Genomic DNA, 21,782 nt, shown 5'->3' with positions numbered 1-21,782 from the left:
ACTGACACCTCCAATCCCAGCACTTGCTTTATTCTTCCTAAGAACTGAAATGCATCTTCAGACTTCATCTTCCAACACATACACAACAGATACAATCTGGTTAGTTTACCAGTAGACAGATTTCACTTCCCCCTCATAATCGACATTTCTGGGAAGGAAATAAACTTCACTTACTGTCCTCGACAACCAATGAGAAGCCTGCAAACGGAGAACGGGTGTGCAGGACTTCCTGGGCCAGGCCCCACACGCACTTCCTGTGGGGCTAAGAGCAGCAGGTCTGAGTTGCCATGCATGAGCTGAGGCAGTGAGCACCTAAAACCAAAGCAACTCCGGGCTTACTCATCACTGTGCCACTTCCACCCTACCCAGTAAGTGGATGGAAGAGCCTAACTCCTAGCTGCAAAACAGGACATATGGTAACACTGCAATTAATGATTAGACTTTTTTATAAAATGAAAATATTATTAAAAAGATCAGCATTACAGCTCCATCTCAATCCACCAAAATGGAATTTTCCACAATATCCAAAACCTTTTTAATATTCCTTAATGAAGAACGAAAGGAAGAGAAAACTAAGATAAGGCAAGGAAGGCAGCAGGTGCTTTAAAGTCTGCCGCCCTCCCCTGTGCAGCGCCCGTGAGCTAGGTGACCGCAGTGGCCGGGGCCCTGGAGAGACCAGCAGAATTACCTGCAGAGCCGGGCCCTCGCCCACACTGCCGACCCGCAGAATCATGAGCAATGATTGTTTTAAGCCAGGAAGCTTTGGGGGTGCCTGTTACACAGCAAAGGCCAAATGAAAGAGACACTTATCACCTCCTGATGTATTTCTTTTCTGTGTTCTTAAGCCCCATGAAAACAAGGACTGTCTTTTTTGCCAATTCTGTATCTCCAACATCTAGAATAGTCTATGGTATTTCTGCATTGAATAAACATGCTATATATCTGAAGAGAAGACCATATGTACTTCTTAGTTTTTAAAAGTGAAATTCTTAATTTATGAGTTAATAAACATTAGCACTTTAGAGCACAAAGTTCTCTTCTGTGTCTTCTCGGCTCTGCTAGGAACTGAAGTGTGCTGAACCTCCCTGCTTTATGTGGCAAAGGCCTGACCTCCCCAATGCTCAGAATGAGACTATGTGGAGAGAGGACCTTTAGAGGCATAGGGTTAAAGTGAGGTTGTAAGAGTTGACCGGGCACATAGACACCGGGAGTGCCCCGAGGAAGGCCATGTGAGGGCACAGCCAGCTGCAAGCCACAGAGAGGCCTCAGGAGAAACCAAATCCGCCGACACGTCTTGGACTTCTAGCTGCTAGAACTGCAAGAAAACTAATTCTGCTGTTTAAGCGTCCAGTCTGTGGTATTTTGTATGGCAGCTCAAGCCAACTAAGGCGGTAAGTTCACACACGTTTGTTCTTGTGGCCTCATATTGTTACCACATACTCTAAAAAATGAAAAATTATTGAAAGATTCATGGGAGAAATGTTGGGTGGTAGGTAATTTTTTGAATCGATTTTGTTTTTCAATCCTCACTGGAGGATTTTTTTTCCCCCATTGCTTTTTACAGAGTGGAAAGGAGGGAGGGACGGGGGCGGGGGGGGGGGGGGGGGGGGCGCGCATTAGAGAGACTTCGATGTGAGACACATCGATTGGTTGCTTCCCACACAACCCCAACTGACCGGGACTGGGATCTAACCCACAACCCAGGGACATGCCTGACAGGGAACTGAAGCCAAGCCCTCTAGCATGGGCTGACGCGCTAAAGGCTGAATTGATTTTAACTCGTAAGTGGGTTTTAATCCCATTTCTGTGACTGATGAGCTCTGTGATTTCACGGGGGTCTGTCACCTCTTCAGAACAAACCTTAGGTCCATTCTTTCACCAAAGTTTCAACCAGATAGTCTTCAAACCCCCACGCAGCCCTAACATTCAAGTGAGCAAACATGGAAATAATTACCAGAATGTGCAAATGAATTCTGCAAGTGATTTAAAAAGGAGTTTCATTTCCACTTTTACTCAGGGTTAGTTGATAACACTGTTGAACATCATAGGAAGGATGTTTTCCCATAGTTTGTTGGTGAAAGGAAGCACAGAAATTCTATGTTGAGCAATCAGATAGTTGTAGAATATATTTCTTATATTTTTTATATATTTATTGATGATTTAAGAGAGGAAGAGAGAGGGAGAGAAACATCAGTGATGAGAGAGAATCATTGATCGGCTGCCTTCTGCATACCCCCCACTGGGGATCGAGCCCGCAACCTAGGCATATGCCCTTGACCAGAATCGAACCCGGGACCCTTCAGTCGCAGGCCAACGCTCTATCCACTGAGCCAAACCTGCTAGGGCTATATTGCTTATATTCTTTTGAGAAAAGAGAATTTCTCTTGCTGTTTTCTTCAAAGAGCTTCTTTTGTAAGACAACATATCTCTTAAGTAGAAATATGTAGCACAGTGAGAACATAATCCTCTCGAAGTTCATTTCTCAAAGGTTTCTTCACAAGCAGAGGAAATGCACTTTAGCAAAACCTTCCTGCCCTGTAATTAGTCCCCACAGGTTTGCTAGGATGAAATCTGTGTTCTGGGTAGTTCCTCTTTTGCTAGTACTTATAAACAATCTGTTGGAAATGAAAGCTATGTTTTGGGAGTGTAAAAATAATAAATGTTAAACCTGCAAGACTTGATAGTTTAATGATTATGTAGCACCATCCCATTTCCAAAGCGCCTTAAAGTCACCATTGTTTTTGGTTTGTTTGCTTTTTTAATATATTTTTATTGATTTCAGAGAGAGGAAGGGAGAGGGAGAGAAACATCAATGATGAGAGAGAATCACTGATTGGCTGGCTCTTGCACGCCACACCTCCCACCCCCCCCACCCCCCTCACCCCCCCCACCCCCGCCCGCCCCTACTAGGGATCGAGCCTGCAACCCGAGCGTGTGCTCTAACCAGGAATCGAACTGGTGACCTCTTGGTTCAGGGATTGAACGTCAACCCCTGAGCCACAACAGCTGGGCACCACTATTTCTTGAAGCTGCGCTGTGGGCTGGATTGGGGATTTATCTGTACTGTAAGAGTGAGGTTCTCCAAAGGTATTAAACAACCTGCTCTTGTCACCGGCCAGCTGAGCTTCCAGACAAACTGAAATGGAAAGCTCCTGCAGTGCTTGCTATTTTGGGTGGGACAGGGTGATGCGAGAATAGAAACTTTTTCATTGATAATTGTCAAACTGGAATATTGGGTTAGCAAAACACATTTTTCCTTAGATGAAATATTTTAAGCATAATGAAGATTTTGGTTTAATCAAAATTTTTATGAATAAACCCTTGAAGTCCAAGGCAAACTATTTCTCAGTGTGGTTCAGGGCCAGCATTTACTCTTATCTCACTACACTGTTCTGATAATGACAGGTTTGTTATCTAGGTATGTAATTTGTACATATTCTGGAAGACTTTACAGTGAAATTCTTATAAGAAATATAAAACTAAGCCAGGTAGAGTTATTTTGCATCTAGATATCTTGGCTTCCAAATGGTACTATTTCCTTTGATCTTTTATTTTTTCCTCTTCTGTGCTATACAGTACTGAATTTATAGGGACACTAAGATCCTGAAAGAATCAGTGACATTATCAAATTATTCCTTCATGCATTTGATGATGAAAGAGGATTCAAAAATATCTCTAAATGCTCCCTAACAAATGTGTTTGGGGGCGGGGGGGTGAGGGGGGTCTCTATGTGATAGGAACATACATATGAATAGACATGAGCTGCAAAATAGTAAAGCTTTTAATTGAGAGAAAAAGTCCCAATTCACAAAATTTTTGCCAGTTATAAGAAAAAGTTTCTTGAAAGTATGTGCTAGAATCAGTCATTAGTAAAAAGATGAGAAAAAAAAATAGGTTCTTTTGAAAAACAAAGCTAGAGGACTCACACTTCCCAATTTTAAAACCTACTACAAAGCTATAGTAATCAAGACTGTGGTACTGGCACAGAGTAAACAGAGATCAATGGCATAGAATGAAGAATCCAGAAATTTTAAAAAGAATTTAAAAAGTTTAGAAACCCTCACATTTAAGGTCAAGTGGTTTCCGATAATTGTACCAAAACAATTGAATGGGAAAAGAATAATCCTGTCAACAAATGGTGCTGGAACAACTAGATATCCATGCATAAATGAGCCACATCACAAACAAAAAAATCAAAATAAATCAGAAAACTAAATATGTTTTAAAAAGTATAAAACATAGACGAAAACATAGGAATAATTTTCATGACCTTGGCTTAGGCAGTGGTTTCCTAGATATGACGCCAAGAGCACAAGCAACAAAAGAAATGGATGAAATTTAAGTTTCTGTGCTTCACAGTACATCATCAAAAAAGTAAAAAGTCAACCTAATGAATGGGAGAGAAACATTTTCAAGACATGCATCTGGTAAAGGCCTTGTATCTAGAACACCTAAAGAAATCTTACAACTCGATTTTTTTAAAAATAACACAATTTAAAAATGGGCAAAGGATCTGAATAACCATTTCTCCAAAGAAGATATTCACATGGCCATCAAGCATGTGTAAAAATGCCCAACATCATTAGTCATCAGAGAAATGTACAACAAAAACACTAAAATAAGATTCCACTAGAATGGCTACAATAAAAAGACAGAGGATTATAAGTGTTGGCAAGGAGTGGAGAAACTAAAACCTTTCACACAGCTGCTGAGAATGTAAAATGGTCTAGTTGCTTTGGAAAACAGTCTAGCAGTTCCTCAAAAGGTTAGACATACACTTACCACACAAGTGCACTCCTAGATACATATCCAGGAGAACTGAAAATATAGTCTACACAAAAACCTGTACATACATGTTCATAGCAACATTACTCCCAAAAGCCCAAAAGCAGAAAGACCCACATGCCCATCAACTGATTAAGAGATAAAATGTGACATACCTATACAATAGAAAATAGTTCTGCAATAAAAAGAAATGAAGTACCAATACAAACTACAACACTGATGAACCTTAAAACATGCTAAGTGAAATAAACCAGTCACAAAACCCATATTGCTTGATTTCATTTATATGAAACTAGAGGCCCAATGTACGAAATTCGTGCAAGAGTAGCCTTCCTTCCCCCAGCTGCTGGCACCGGCTTCCCTCTGGCGCCCAGGACCGGGGCTTCCCTCCAGCCACTAGCAGTCACCCAGGACCCAGGTTTCCCTTGCAGCCCCGGCTTCATCCGGAAGGTCATCCGGAAGGACATCTGGTCTAATTAGCATATTACGCTTTTATTAGTATAGATGTCCAGAATAGGTAAATCTATAGAGACAGGAAGTCAATTAGTTGTAGCCTAGGACTGAAGAAAGGAAAGGGGAGAGGTAGTAATAGGATGACTGGGGTATGTGGTTTCTTTTTAGAACTCGAGGCCCGGTGCACAAAATTCGTGCACCGGGGGGGGGGGGGTTCCCCTCAGCCTGGCCTGCACCCTCTCAATCTGGGACCCCTCAGGGGATGTCCGACTGCTGGTTTAGGCCCAATCTCTGCGGGATCGGGCCTAAACCAGCAGTCAGACATCTCTCTCGCAATCCAGGACCGCTGGCTCCTAACCGCTCGCCTGCCTGCCTGACTGATTGCCCCTAACCACTCTGCCTGCCTGCCTGATCACCCCTAACTGCCTCTGCCTACCTGATGCCCCTAACTGCTCCCCTGCCAATCTGATTGCCCCTAACCACCTCTGCCAGCCTGCCTGATGCCCCTAACTACTCCCCTGCCAGCATGATTGCCCTAACTGCACCCCCGCTGGCCTGATTGCCCCTAACCGCCTCTGCCTGCCTGCTTGATCTCGCCCATAACTGCTTGCTCCCCCGCCTGCCTGATCGCACCCCTCACTGCTTGCTCCCCCACACCAGCCTGATCGTGCCCCTCACTGCTTGCTCCCCCACACTGGACTGATCGTGCCCCTAACTGCTTGCTACCCCACACCGGCCTGATCGTGCCCCTAACTGCTTGCTCCCGTGCGCCAGCCTGATCTCACTCCTAATTGCTTGTTCTCCTACCGGCCTGATCTAGCCCCTAACTGCTTGCTCCCCCACCGGCCTGATCGCCCCTAACTGCTTGCTCCCCCACCGGCCTGATCTAGCCCCTAACTGCTTGCTCCCCCACCGGCATGATCGCCCCTAACTGCTTGCTCCCCCGTGCCAGCCTTCTCTCACCCATAACTGCTTGCTCCCCCACCGGCCTAGTCGCCCCTAACTGCTCTCCCCTGCCGGCCTGATTGCCCCTAACTGCCTCTGCCTCAGCCCCCACCACCGTGGCTTTGTCCAGAAGGACGTCGGACGTCCAGAAGACATCTGATCTATCCGGTCTAATTAACATATTACCCTTTTATTAGTATAGATGATAGTGTGTTCTCAACTACAGCTATGACAGCACACTCTGTGAATATACTAAAGCCATTGAATTATAACTTAAAACGGGTAAATAATGGGATAGCTGAATCACATTACAATAAACTCTTTTTAAAATTTTTTAATTTATTGATTTTAGAAAGAGGAAATAAGGGGGGGGAGGGGAAGGAGGGAGAGAGAGAACAAGAGAGAGAGGGAGAGGGAAACAGACATCAACTTTGTGGTTCCGTTTATTCGTGTATTCTTTGGTTGTTTTATATGTGCCCTGACCAGGATCAAACCTGAAACCTTGGTGTATTGGGACAATGCTCTAACCAATTGAGCACTGGCCGAAATAAACCATTTTTCAGTGAAGGTTAATCTCCTCCTACTCCCGACTATTCCCATCAAAAAAGGGGGAGGGGCCCCAGCCAGTGTGGCTCAATTGGCTGTGCGTCCTCCTGTGCACCAAAGGGTCGCAGGTTTGATTCCCAGTCAAGGGCGTGTACAGAACCTGGCTTGCAGGTTCGATCCCCCGTCCTGCCAGCTGGAGGTAACCAATCAATGTTTCTCACATTGATGTTCCTCTTTCTCTCTCCCCACCACTTCCACTCTCTCTAAAAACCAATGAAAAAAATATATCCTCTAGTGAGGATTAAAAAAAACAAAAAACACACACACACAATGTCCGAGATGAAAATACACTACTTGGGAGTAATGGCAGAGTCCGCACTGAAGGAGAAAAGATACGCTGACATGAGGCATAACAAAGGAAACCAGCCCCAAAAGCCCAAAGCGGGGAAGGGAGAGCCATGAAACAGCTGTAGGTGGCCTAGCGAACATGTGATGGGCGTACCCAAACGTAAAAACAGGGAGATGAGAAAAACCTGAAGAAACAGTGACTACAATTTTTCCAAATTTGAAACTTCTAACTAAACCCACAGATCCAAAAAGCTCACAAACCCCAAGCACAGGAAACATGAAGAGAAATAAGCCAAGACACATCACAATCAATTGCTCAGAACCAAGGGTAAAGGGAAAATCTTAAAAGTGGTCAGAAAAAAATATCACGAATGTATACAAAGAAACTAAATGAAGAGCAGATTTCTCAGTAGGAATAATGCAAGTGACAAGATAGTGGGAAAACATTGAAAGAAAAAACAACCTACCTGTTAAAACTAAAGCAGCAATAAAAAGTTTTCAGACCTACGGGGACAGGCCAGCAACCCAGGACAAGCAGAAGGAAACAGATGGTACAACAGCAGTTTGCAGCCACCTAGAAAATCAGGATGCCAAGCAGCTGCAGCCAGCTAACAAACCCCACCTTCCCTGAGCTGGGACACTGAAGAGTAAATGCTCTGCACTCCTCCACCAGAGGGTACCTTAAATCACCCCGCTCAGCTCAGGGAGACAGACAGCAAAAACCCAATCAGTGCCATTTGCCAACCACACCCAAGGATAGGTGGAGTTAAGAGAATCAATCTCATTGTGGTACATCAGCATAAAGCTGATTAATATTGTATTGAAATCCTCCTTTACAACCGCTCCTCACCTCCCAGCCTTTAGAATCCCTCAAAACAAAGGTCCCAGCGCACACTGTCCCTCCCTCCCAGGAGCACTGTGCCTCCCCCAGCCTGTCCTTCTCCCACAGGCAAGCATCTAAGGGACTCCACTAGGCCTGCAACCCAGACAACAATGGGCAACGGCAGCTCATCCCAGGCAAACCCCCTGAGCTTGTCCCCAAGGCTCCTTTCCTTAGACTTCCTAGCGAGCCAAAGCAGACCAGCGGGGGCTCATTTCCCCAGCTCTTCCTTGTTTCATTCATAAACATCCTCTAAAGTTCACCTGGACCTGTGTTGTGAAATTCTTCCTGCATGAAGTCAAGAACCCACACACCACCAGCTGGCTCTAGGCAGACGCACTCAGAGCCAGGTCCCCTTTCCAGTAACAAGACAAAAGCTGAAAAAAATTTATCCCCAGCAGTCCTGTGTTACAAAAAATGATAAAGTCCTTCAGGCAGAAGAAAAATGATACCAGATAAAATGTGGATCTATACAAGAAATAAAGAGCACCAGAAACACAAACCACATAGTACTTACATTAGGGTTTGTCCCTTACTATGTATATCTTTTTAAAAGATAGTTAACTGTTTAAACAAAAATAACACCAGTATATTTTGAGATTTATGATATATAAAAGTAAAAGGTATAACAAAAGCACTATAAGGCAAGGTAGGGAGAAATGAAAGTGATACTATTATAATGTTCTTATATTGTACATGAAGTATATATCATTTGAAGGTAAACTGTGACAAGTTACAAGTATATACTATAAACCCTAAAGCAACCTACAAAAGAGCTAATAAGCCAGAAAATGGAATCATAAAACCATTCAATTAATCCAAAAGAAAGCAGATAAAAGGGGGAAAGACAAACCACAAATGAGAAGAAACTCCACAGCAGAAAGAGCCAGAAAGAAATGAAACAAAATACAGTTCAAGAAAATCCTCCAGGCCCCGGCCGGGAGTCTCGGTTGGTTGGAGCGTACAGCAAAAAGGTTCTAGACTGCAGGTTCCAGCTCCAGTTGTATGGGAAGCAACTCACTGATGTTTCTTCTCTCTCTCTCTTTCATTCTTCTCTCTCATGAGTAAACATCCCCAAGGGAGGGGTTTTTAAAATCCTCTATTTAGTATTTTAAGTCACTTTTTTCATATAATAAGTGAAAAGGAGAATATACATTTTCAACTAATTGAGTAGCAAATTAATTCAATCTTGGTGCTGACTGACAGAGGCCTTATTTAAACAAAATAAGACAAAAACAATTCACACTTTGATAGCTAGCAAAGGCCATCTTGTCAGCATTATTAGAGAAAGGTTAGAAATATTTCACGTGATATTAAATTTTTTCCAAAAAGCCAACAAAACCCTTTCACTCAAGTAAGCTTAGAAAAATAAAATTACCTTTTGCCTATATTATAAAAAATAAATATAGCACCTAAAAAGAAATGCAAAACTCCGCTTTTTAAATCGTTTCCGTGTGTATCTGAACTCCAGAAACTTATTAAAAACTATTTGAGTATCCCCAACAGCACGTTTGCCATTTGACAGAAGTGCCTTCTAGCCCAAGGTCCAGGCGAGCAGCAGCTCAGCCAAGCAGCCTCCACTGCGCTCACTGAGGGCCCAATATTCCAGGGACCAGTCCACATGCTGCTGAAGCCACTCCTCCACATGCTTCTCTGGGGACGCTGCGGGTACTGAGTGGATAAACGGTCAGCTCCTCGCTGATGCAGGATGAACACCACAGCCGCACACACTGGAGGGATGGCCTCCCAAGGAGGGCTTCTGGCAAACTGAAAGGGCCACCATTACCATAAGCCAGGACACACCCTCCGATCTTTATTCCAAGTCTCTCAACCAAGAGGATGGATGAGTCATCGGCTCAAGGCTTGTTTCAACTACAGGCTGACTGTCCTTGCTCCTCGCCCATCTGAGTGGCATCCAGAGAACCTGAATTTAAATCACAAAGCTTCACCGTGCACACCTCACCTGCCTTATCAGATCCGACTTTGTGGCACACCCACCACCCAGCTCTTCTCCACCTACAGTATCATCCTCTTCAAATTGCTTGCTCCCTGCTCCACTAGGGCACGAGATGACTGCCCTTCCTCTTCGTCACCAGTGAGCAGGCCTGGCCTGGTGCCTTGCACGGGCCATGTATCAGTAAGTACTGGAGGGATGATTGACGGGGATCTTGTCTGGCAGAGCCAGCTCAAAATATCCAGACAGAGACTCATTCCCCAAATCACTAAAGAGTAAAAAGCTGAACATGCACAAGTTTTTTCTGGAAACTAAGGGAACAACAAGAATGGATACAAGAGCATACAGGGTGGGCAAAAGCAGGTTTAGAGCTGTGAATACATGAAACAGTTTACTCTTGTATTATTACGTATTAATTATCGTATTATTTTCCTTACAAACAACTGAAACTTACTCTTGCCCCACCCTGTGTAGACGACATACAAAGAGCGAACAGACACACACTGGTGTGCCCACTTCCAACAAAAGGCCTGGAGTGAAGGCACCCCCTCGCAGGTGAGTGAAGACTCTTGGTGGCCTGTGTGTCACGTTAATGCACATCCTCAGCCTCACAAGACTCGGTGCCCAACGTGGGACCCCAATAAACTGTATGCCCCTTGGACACGCTGCCCTAACTCGGGTCACAGCAGTCTTGACTTGAGATCTCAAATTGAACGGTCATAAAACTGCACAGCGAGGACATGAAGAGGGTCCCAGAGCACTGGCGGGCCAAGGGTTCTGGCCGCCAGCAGTGCTGTGTCATCAGAGCAGGTAGGAACTAAAGCTCCAAGTACAAGGATTTTCCAAGGAGCACTATTAGTAAATTTAATTAAATTTTGCCTGAATGCAGTTAAGTCCCTCATAAAAGACATCATAAAAGTACTTTAGAATAAACGATTTTAAAGATACTCTAAAGGTACACTGGAAGCGAATCAAATGAGTAACTGTATTCCCCCATATGTAATATAAGATATCATTTCTTTAACTTGGTATCCATCCTTCTGACCAAAGAGAATAGATTGTTTGTTTTCCTTCTAAATCCTGGTGAGGTCCAGTGTCTGCCTACGATGAAGGGAACCCGTCTTCAGCACCACATGGCAAATGGTGGCTATTACACATGAAATCCCCCAAAAACCGCAAGAAGGAAAACTGTTTCAGCCTAGTTCCTGATACCTGACCTCACACACCTCACTGATCGTAAATGGTGTGTCTTCACAGGATCAGAAACTGGATTCACGGTCAAAGAAACGACTGAAACTTACAAACTCCCAGTGATGCCAGCGGGGAAGGACAGACAGGCAGCGCAGGCAGGCAGGGCCACCGCGCCCGCGGCAACTGCCCTGCTGATGAGAATGGGAAGCCCCGCAGATACAGCCCCACTCTCTCTCCCTTCACCAAGCAGCTCCTCCGAGCAGGTCAGGATGCCAGGCCAGAGTGGAACAGCCAGACCAGACACAGCCGCCACCGGCTTCCCTGGGGGAAACAGCCAGCTGCAGAGCCATGCCTACACTCTGGAAGCTATCCAGCAATAAAAGGGGAAGAAGCTGCCACACTTAGCAGTACAGTGGACCTCAAGAATATGATGCACAGTGAAAGAAAATAGACACCAGAGGACACATACAGCATGACTCCAATGATATGAAATGTTCAAAAAGGCCAATTTGTAGGGACAGGGTTAGTGGTTGTCTGGAGCTCTGGACTGGAACAGGGATAAACTGTAAATGAATATGAGGACCTTGATAAGGGGACAAGAGAGTTCTAACACTGATTTGGGGTGATGACTGTGCCACCCAGTAAATTTACTAAAAAATCACTGAAATGTAAGCTTGCAATGAGTGAATTTCATGATACATCAACTATACCTCCAAGAAAGCTGTTTAAAACAACAAAAGCAAACCTGCTGAAGGAACTTCTAAACCTCTCAAAGGCTTATTCAGGTAGCAGCAAGCCCGGTAAGGCACTGCTCTGCATCCTGCCCGCTCCCATCTTCATCCTCACCGCCCTGGGCCTGCACCTCCCAAACTGAGGGTCAGCGCAGAGGTCAAGCACTAAGGCACTGCTTTACTTCTGGCTTTGTTTTCTGTTGTTGCTATGGTTGTTTCGTTAGTTTTTGTTCTGGATGAAAAATAGCAAACACCTGAGCAAAATCAAAGAAGTTTAAAGTCAAAGATAAGATTTCTAGTAAACCTCTAGGTTGGTGAACTGATCACAGGATTCAGTGGGGTTAATTCCAAAGGGAAAAAAAAAAAGATTATAAGATAAAAAGAAGAATATATATACAAGCCTAAGCGATCGTTCGACCGTTGGACTGTTCAACTGGTAGCTATGACATGCACTGACCACCAGGGAACAGACACTCAACACACAGGCATGGAAACATGGAACAGACTGATGAATCTCAGAGGGAAGGGGGGAGGGGTGACACAGGAAGAGATTAACCAAAGATCTTATATGCATACTAGAGGCCCAGTGCACGGGTGGGGTCCCTCAGCCTGGCCTGCAGGGACCAGGCCGAAACCGGCAGTCTGACATCCCCCAAGGGGTCCTGGATTGCGAGAGGGCGCAGGCCAGGCCGAAGGACCCCACCAGTGCACGAATCCATGCACTGGGCCTCTAGTAAAGAAATAAAGGGGAAGAAGTGACAGCAGAGGTCATTTCTAACATGTTTTGACAATTTAAAAAATGGATGGAGTGGTAATCCATTCAGTAAAGAGGAAACCTTACAACCTAAGTGGCTACTGAGGAGGATACCAAATGGAAGGCAACTTGCCCCACAGAACCCTGGGAAGATAGTCATGTGGAAGCACTAATCCCGGTGCAGTCCTCAGGACTGGTGCTCAGGGAGCAGGGCCCAGGTTCCATCCACCTAATGCAGGCTGCTCTCCTGGAGCCCAAGGTGAATCCCTGCAGAAAGGAAGGAAACATGCTCTGAGGACGCACGGCAAAGTCACGGACACAGAGCTGAGAAGTCAACATGTCAGACCACAGGCGCTCAGCTCCTTCCTCTGCCCTGAACCCCGGAACTACAATAAACAGATGGAGAGACCCTGAACAGGAAAAGCCTCTGAGTATTCCTCTTAGAGAAACTGACCCCCCAAAAAAGGCCTACAGATAGTTCAGAGTGGGGTTCCGAGTCTGTGATCATGTGCCCCCACCTGTCCTTCTGACACTGAAGCACCATCAGCAGCACGCTCCCGCACCTGCACACTGCGCCTCGGACCCAGCTCTAGTGCTGGACTTCGAAGACGTGCAGTCGCGAACCTCCAGGCATTGAAGGAAGATCTTCAGCATTAAAGACAATGACCAAAATAGACAGAAAAAAAATGAACTCTGGGCGAAACAGGGAAAAATGCAGGAGCACAAGAAAACCAACCAAACAAACAAAATCTATACTCAATTTCCTCAGAAAGATAAGGACATATCCACGAAAGAACGGTACGGCTAAACAAAAAAGTGAGCATTGCTCTAATTTAAAAATTCAATAAAAAAACTGAAATGTAAAGTCAGAGACATCTCATAATAGCAAAGCAAAAAGACCAAAAGACATATATAATAGTAGAAGAAAAGACAGGGAAAATCAAAGAGGTGACTAACACAACTTCCAAAAAGAGAACGCAAAGGAGTTGGGAGGGAAAGACAAAGAAATTTCTCAGAAAAAAAAGGACATCTCCAGATCTTTAAAAAATTAACCAAATACTTAGAACAGTAAATGACAACAAGACACACTCATAAAATCTAATACCAAGAATAAAGATAATACCCTAGAAGCTTCCCAGAAGTTTAAAAGGAGTCATGCGAAAACAACAGAGCAATGTTGTATTCAAGGTTCCAAGAAAAAAAGATATTCAACCAAGAATACTGTCGACCACACAGCTGACATGCAAATTCCATATAAAGAAATAGTAAGAACATTCGGCCACCCAAGGGCCTTTACAGCCATGCAGCTTTCTTACAAAGCTACTGGAGGAGGCGCTTCAGGAGGATGGGGCAGCAAACCAAACACAGAAGACTGGCATCCAGGACAGAGGTGTCCCGGCAGCAGCTAGGGACCAGGTCTAGGAGGCAACCTCGCCTGGCCCGCTGCGAGATACCTCTAGGGAAGAAATAAGTGGAGTCAACAGGTTATCTGAAACACGTAATCATCTGACTTACTTATGCATTTGGAAAAATTGGCATTTGTGTATCTTTTAGGGCAATGCAATGACAGGTACACAGAAAACTGGGCTAATGAAAAGTAAGGCAACATGAGGGGGAAAGAGTGCTTAAAAAAGGAAATGCAATCCTATTAGACTGCTTGGCTCAGAGATAAGTGGTATTTACATAGTCATGATAACATAAGCAATTATCATATTAACCCAAAATTATGATATACTTATTCATTTAAGGGAGATAAATATAAGAGCTAAATCTTCAACTACCATAGAACTACACTAGCAGTTCAACAACTGTACTGTCAAAAGTCAGTAAGTATATAAAACTGATGAAGAAATAGCCAAATAAGCACGTAATTTAGCAATATGGCAGTAAATTTCAGATGCAGCACCTAAAAGCATTGAAAATAGATTCCTCTTGGGACTAGAATAACTACTCTGAGTTCTGATTTGAGAATTTTAGCATCACTAAGTTGTAACCATGTGCTTTAATGACTCTGATTAAGTTTTTTAAGGCCCTACTTATCATATCATGAAAATAAAGTTTTTAACTCATAACGTAAAAGTGACTTTTTCTTTTCATTATTTAAATTTGATAGAATAATTTGTCCAATATTTGGCCATACTTGAGGTAGTTACCGAGCCCCAGGATCAAAGGCAAATTAGGCATAAAGCTGTCAGCAGCATGTGCCTGGCTCCCTACTTCTCCAGGTGGGAGAACACCTGGGCGTGGACCGGGGCCCCCAATTCTCCAGCTGGTTAAGGCAGCCAACCCCCCGAGCGCCCTGGCACAACCTACTGCCAAGGTCCTTCCAAGTGGTCTGGGACTGGGGAACACAAAGTCGTCTCGGAAACTGAGTAAAAACTTTTATAGCTATTTGACAGGGTATCCTGTATGTCTACGTCTTCCTTTCACTTTTCTAGTTCTTTGTATTAGAGCCCTGCTGAGGCTGACAGGCCCGCTGAGGCTGAGTGCTGCACCGGCCTGTGCTGTGGGAATACAGCGTCTGCATGGGGCCTGGGGAAGCAGACATTCGGGAGGCAGAGTGGATGTCCCATATTTGGCATTTTCCGTCCAGTTCATCCTCCTGGTCCCAAATTAAATAGTAAATATATCTTAATATTTTAACACTGGTAATGCCAACTGGTATTATAAGAAACCTACTTGAATTCACAAAAAATCTGTAGTAAATATTGAAAGCAATTACTTGCAAGTACTTTATAGGATGACCTGTGATCATCTATGTATCTACTTGTGAAAGAAACAAAGTTTTTAAAAGGTAAGGTAGTGCCCTGGCCAATGTGGCACAGTTGGTTGGAGCATCGTCCTGTGCACTGAATGGTCACAGGTTCGATTCTCGGTCAGGGCACATACCCAAGTTGCTGGTTTGATCCCCAGTCGTGCAGGCAGCAACTGAACGATGTGTCTCTTTACTTACAAACGTCTCTTTCCCTTTCCTTTCCTCTCTCTCTAAAAAAAAAAAAGAGAGAGGGAGAGAGGAAGAGAGGGAGAGAAAACAATCCTTGGGTGAGGATTAAAATTTTATATATATATATATATATATATATATATATATATATATATATATATATATATAATATAAAAAGTAAGATAGTAACCTAAAATTGTTTCAACCATTAAAATTGTCACAAATCCTAACTAGTGTGATTTTGAGAATTCCCTGTGAAGTCCTTGACTCTAACAGTCAACTGCCAGGCAGTCTGCGTTTTGCGTGCTTCACCTCCATGTCCATGACAGACCTGCATATTAAAAGGGAGTGTTCCAGGGCCTGTCCCAGGTCAGCGCAGCCTCGGGCCCACAGCTGTCAGGCCCAGACCACCCAGGGCTGAAAGCAGTGCACCTGTGCAACCATCTCAATCTTCTACTCTTTGCCAATTTCTTTTAAATGACTGAGATACAAAAAAATGAAAGCACCGATACTAATGATAAGAAGCACAGGCATCACAAACTTAATACAACTGAGAGATGGAAACCATCTAATGTTCTAAGACCAAGCAATTCCTTGGCTCAAAAGCTGTTCACAACCAGTGACCAAGTATTTACTAACTAGAGGCCCAGTGCATGAATTTTCGTGCACTGGGGGGTGGGATGGGGGGGTCCCCTCAGCCTGGCCTGAACTCTCTCACAATCTGAGACCCCTCAGGTATGGTCCCTAAAGGCAAAATACAAGTCCGCAGCTATGCAAATGAACACGTTTATCACAAAGTTTCAAGCAACAAGAATTAAAAACCCATCAGCAGCAGGGCTTTACCTGGTGTTAGATGTTCCTTATTTAGTTTAGTTCCTAAACAATTTTTAAAAGTTTGGGGTTGGTATTTCTTAAGAGGTGCACACCAACATGTGTCCAGCAGGGCTGGCTTCCTCCCACCTGACCCAAGTCCGGAATCCTCCCTACATTAAGGAACTCCGTCCAAACAAGTCTGTACAGGCCACCCAGCGGCAGGCCAATGTGCCTCCTAAGGAAACATCTACTTCTACAAAATTGGTTTTGCCCCCTGGGGAGAACATCTGGTTAAGAACAAAAGATGCGACACTCAGAAGTAACATTTAGAGAACTCCTCACAACAGTCCAAGTGCTTGCTTCAAAAATGTCAATTTATATGGCACTTTTTTGGTGCGCAATGGAAAGTGGTTTTGGCACTTTCACAAGTCCCAAAGCTCCTAATTCAGTGGGCAAGCAGTGCACCCATTTAAGGGCTACACCAAAGCCTGTGGAGAATGAGCGAATTCACCACGTTCAGTGGAGCCCAGAGTCCACCCCCTCCTTCTCTTGCTCTCGCTCTCTACCACCACTACTACCACCGCATCCCCTGCTCTCTCCTGGGCTGCTGTCCTAGGCGAGCCATCTTTCCTGTTCCTTTCCAAAACATCATCTGGTCACATCTCCTGCTCCCAGGGACCTCAAGCCCAACACACTTCCAATGGCTCCTCAATGCTCCAAGAATCGTGCACAAACAACCTCTCCCCGAGACGCCCACTGCTCCCTGACCCTCCTGCACTCCAAAGGTCACCAGCAGCCTTCCTGCCACATGCCCCTCCCCATCTTCCTTCAACAAATGAGGGCGACAGCAGGAGCACAGTGCGAGCAGTGGCAAACTCAGTGTTGGTGCTGCTGGCCATCCTCCGGCCAGAGAACTCTCCTCCTCTACCGCCCCCGCCACGGTCAGACAGGCCCAAGGGGCTCGGTCCTTCCTGGGAGTAGCTCTGACTGCAGACACGTCACCCACTGAGCTCCACCCGCCCTCTCACTCCCTCCAGTACCTCTCCAGAGACAGGGTCTTCCTTCTCTGGGTAAGACAATTTAAAATACCAGCCACTGTATCCTCATGTCACATACAATAGTAGCAGTCACCCCAAGAAAAAAACAACAGTCAAAATATTTAAAGTAATAAAATCCAATGTAACATAAAAGGAATTTTGATTTATTTCTGGTTTTTATTTTTCAAGCTAGTACTTTCTCCCTTAGATGAAAATATGTAAAATTCACTATATTTACTCAACATGCACAAGATCATCCCATAGATACTTCTGTGACACATATGTGGTATTATGAATAAAACACTGCAAAGAGAAATTCACAAATTTTTTAAGTTTTAATTTATATGCTTGTCCTTCCCTGTGAGCCCTCAGAAACCTAAGGCAAAAATAAATTTCTCTCAGCAAAATATATCCTGTGTTTCAAATCCTTTTTTAAAATACAGGTATACACTGCTCAAGTATAACCAGACTACGTATTATTTTTTTTTAGAGACAGAGAAAATTATAAACTACTAGGGGCCCAGCGCACAAATTCATGCACCATGAAAGGAACTGTGGGCCACGAGGCTGTGGTAGGCACAGGGGCGGGTGGGTCTCAGCCCATCCTCTGCGCCCCCGCCCGGCCCCTCCTGCCGCGGACCCGGTCCCGTCTGCAGGGAGCCCCGCTCCCACGTGCTGACAGCACCGGCTCCACTCACACACACTGATGGCATGCAATGGGGTCGGCGCCGGCAGCAGGTGCGAGGGCCAGGCAGGACCACGGCGCGTGGGAGCAAAGAATTTTCAGTAACCACCAGAGGCTCGCCCCAATGACAGTGACCGGCACCCGCCTTGGTCTGGGGCCCTGCTAACCAGCTCCATCATCCTGCTGCAGCTGACACCCAGACGCCCACCATGTTCAGCGCTCTGCCGCCTACGGCCGAGGCCATGTTCCGTGCACACCCCTTAGTACTCAGCGCACATCATAGCGACCGGTTGTTTGATTGTTCCACCATTCGGTCTATTTGCATATTAGGGTTTTATAGATATACCTATGCCAAAAAAGCCATTTTCACAGAACATATCAAAACTCAAAAAACTCCCTCACATATAATCTCAAAATAAACAACCACTGTCGCTATAACATAAAAAGTTCACAGAGAAAGTGAAAAACAGAAAAACTTAACAATGAAATAAATTAGGACAATGGGTTGTTCAGCTGACAGGTGTTTTACCTGAAACTGCTTTAAGAAAAAAAAATTCTTTATAAATAATTAGTCACAAATATTTCCCAAACTCTGATGCTATTCACATTGCAGGATGTTAGGCAGCAATGAACAAATGCTAAAGTGTTAATAACCAAATCCCAAAACCACCATATACAAATCATGCCAACAAATACCCTAAACAACTCCAATGCATAATAGTTCCAGAAACTACACATTTGAAGGGAGAAGAAAATGGAGACGTTACTGTTTCTGCTATCTCCACCACTAAGACTTAAACTTCCCAGTCCATTTAACTATTAAAGAACTTCTGTGGTAGTACGAAAACACGCATGACACAATCAGGAAAATGTGTGAGAAGGCATTGTGATTATCTACAAAACCAAAAAGGTACATACTGAAGTGTTTATGGGTGAAATGGTTAAGATAAGGGGGGGAGGAAGACCACAGATACCAGATTAGTCATGTGCTGGTAACTGTTAAACTGAGTGAGTAATCTATTCTCTCTCCTTGTCTATGTTGAAATTTTCCAAAATAATAAAATAGAACTGCTGGTTAGCAAAATCTCAGGCACTATTTTGTTCATGACTGTATGCCTCTTTTGCAGATTTTCTAATTCCTTAGGTTTGCATAATTTGAGATTTTTCTCAAAGGTACAAACTCTGTAGTCAGAGAGCTGTGCTGCTGCCAGAATCCCCAACACTTCCCAAATGCAGTGCTCAGGGGCTGGAAGCAGAGAGGAAATGAGGAGCAGTAACAATCAGGAACCTGCCGCCACGGACACAAAGCTCTCCCACCTCTTAGAGCCATTAACACACATTCAGGTTCCAGTCTTTCTTTTTCCTTATGGTTTCAACCAGACTGCTGGCTTCTGGTTTACTCGCCACCCTGCACATCCAAGCGGGCCCAGGAGGATACAGGCACCGACCCGTGTGACCAGGTCAGAGACAAGCGCTGGCTCGCTCACTTGTGAGAGTACACTCACCACTGAGATTTGGCCGGAAAAACCGGGTTAGGAAAAACCCACTCCTTCTTGAACAAGCGCTGGGGCTGGGGAGCGCTACAGCCGTTACCAGGCCACTCCGGGAACCGCAACACAATCTTCTCCAAAATGTCCCAAAGGCGTCCAATTCAGTCCAGGCCAGGAGGCTGACTTAACAGGGCTCCCTTTCAAATTCAAAAATCTGGCCTGGGCCCCAAGAGCTAAACAACAAAACGGAGGCTGCTCCGCTTGCGACCACTAAGAACAGCTCAAGTCCAGACCCCAGGCCCATCCACAGCCCAGGCCGGGAAGCGGGCTGGGGGGAGGTTCCGGGGGCACAGGACCGCTCTCCGAAAGCCGCAGACAGACAATAGGCTCCACACTTCTGTGGCCGCAGAAAATGCCCAAGTCAGCTGCCAACCCCTCCTCCATTCCCAATGAGACAATGACAGTTCTTCATGGAGAACCACAAAGCCCTGTTTCAGGAGGTATTTCTTCTCTCAGCCGTGCACCCTCTCAGCCAGGAAGCAGGCCCCGTGCATATAACTTCCAGAAAACGTTCAGGAGAAGAAACGATCCCGCCGCGGAGCACCTAGCGCGGTGCGTGGCGTGCTCCAGGCCTGCGCCCCCACGCCGCACCACCTGCACCACCTCCGCTCGGCCGGGCGGGCCTCCCGCACTCCCCTCCCGCACTCGCCCGGCCGGGAGGACGCGCAGGAGGGCGGAGGCCGCCAGGGGTCAGCTTCAGGGCCGCGGCGCCCGGGTGCGTTGCATGCGCGGTGGGGCGGTGGGTGTTGGAAAGGAAAGGCCCGGTGGGTGTGAGAGCTGGGCATCCTCTTTCCTCCTCGCCCTCCCTCATTTCTGTGTCAATTACACACCTGTCAAACAGGTTATTCCTGGAACTAGACTTTATAATCCGCGCACGGCAATCCTTCCGGCTCCTGCGGCCCAAACACACGCCCCTCCCTCCTGCCCCCAAATGTGTTTCCGTCAATAGAAGGAGGTCTGATCGTTCAGAGTGCCACCACTCTGCACCTCGGGCCCCTGGCAAGCACTCACAGGAGGGAACATGAGGACAATTTTCAAGAGGGCCAGGCAGTGGTTTAGGATAATCACAGACAGGGCCTTCTATTCTGAATTTTAATTCGCACACGCTCAGAGGGCCAGATTTGGGAAAAACAACAAAATGAGGGCTGTCTTGGGAAAAATGTCTTCCCAATCCAGGGCAGAGCGTGCCGGCGAGCGCCGCTGCTTTCCTTATCGCACCGCCAGGAAATGAGGTCTTCGGAGGCCGGTGGGAGCCCGCCGTCCGCGCGGGCGGCCTGCAGGCAGCCCTCCACCGGCCGGCGGCCCCTCGGTCCCCGAGAAGTTTCCACGCGCGGGGAACAAAGAGGGCGCCCACACTGACCTTATAGACTTGCCCGTAGGTGCCATTTCCAACCACTTCCACCAGCTCGAAGATCCCCGCCGGGTCCTAGGCGAGAAGGGAGGGTTACCATCGCGAGCGGCGAACAATGAGCCAACAGAGCGGGGCCGCCGCATAGACCGGGCGGCCGCGAGGTGCTGGGCACCGCCCGGCGCGCTCGCCGGAGCCGGGGGCCGGGGCCGGGGACCGGGGCGCGACCCGCCGACGCCCCCGCCCCGCGCCCGGCCCGCGCCCGCCCCGCACCCCCGCAGGCAGACAAAGGGGCCCCGCGCCCGCGGCTCTCCCGGGCGCGGCCACTCACCCGCAGGGCGGAGAGGTCGATGTCCACCAGACTTTTCGCCGGGGAGTCGTTCGCCATTTTCCCGTTCGCCCGGGGCGGGCGTCGGGAGAGGGTCGGCGGTGTCCGCCTGCGAGGCCGGGGCGGGGGGCAGGGGGCGTGCGCGGGCGGCGCTCACACCATGGCGCTCGGGCCCCGCGCGGCGCCTGCAGACGGGCCGAGCTGGGCCGCGACGCCGGGAGAGCCGAGGGAGCGCGAGGCCGCGAGACAAAGCTGCCCGGGCGCGGGGCGGGGCGGGGCGGGGCGGGGGCGGGGCTGGAGGGGCGGGGCGGGGGCGGGGCAGAGAGGGGCCCAGGCGGGGCGCGCGGACGGGCGGCGAAGGGGGCGGAGCGGACGGGGAGGGGCTGGAGGGGCGGGCGGCGAGGGGGCGGAACGCGGCTTGGGGGCGGGGCTTCCGCGTCGGGCGGCGAGGGGGCGGAGCGGACGGGGCGGGGCCGCAGCAACAGGCGGA

General features: G+C 46.9%; 1 protein-coding gene across 50 annotated transcripts in view; it reads right to left on the bottom strand.

The window, feature by feature from the left end:
• Positions 1–21,560, bottom strand: part of MAP4K4 (mitogen-activated protein kinase kinase kinase kinase 4) — a 196,224-nt gene extending 174,664 nt beyond the window's left edge. For 31 of the 50 annotated variants that reach the window (XM_036355274.1, XM_036355277.1, XM_036355297.1 and 28 more), the window contains exons 1-2: positions 21,296–21,559; positions 20,977–21,042 (exon numbers count right to left, since the gene is read on the bottom strand). In XM_036355274.1, coding sequence (XP_036211167.1) covers positions 20,977–21,042; positions 21,296–21,352 — 123 coding nt within the window. In that variant the 5' untranslated portion in view covers positions 21,353–21,559. Of the gene's footprint in view, positions 1–20,976; positions 21,043–21,295 lie in introns of all 50 variants that reach the window. The other 19 variants (XM_036355263.1, XM_036355265.1, XM_036355264.1 and 16 more) reach the window with 2 other exon arrangements.
• Between the last annotated feature and the right edge of the window lie 222 nt (positions 21,561–21,782).

Source organism: Myotis myotis, unplaced genomic scaffold (genome assembly GCF_014108235.1).
Source record: "Myotis myotis isolate mMyoMyo1 unplaced genomic scaffold, mMyoMyo1.p scaffold_m19_p_22, whole genome shotgun sequence".
In the NCBI taxonomy this organism is placed as follows: Eukaryota; Metazoa; Chordata; class Mammalia; order Chiroptera; family Vespertilionidae; genus Myotis; species Myotis myotis.
Note: the sequence above shows the minus strand (reverse complement) of the source record. Positions and strands in the feature narration are given on the sequence as shown.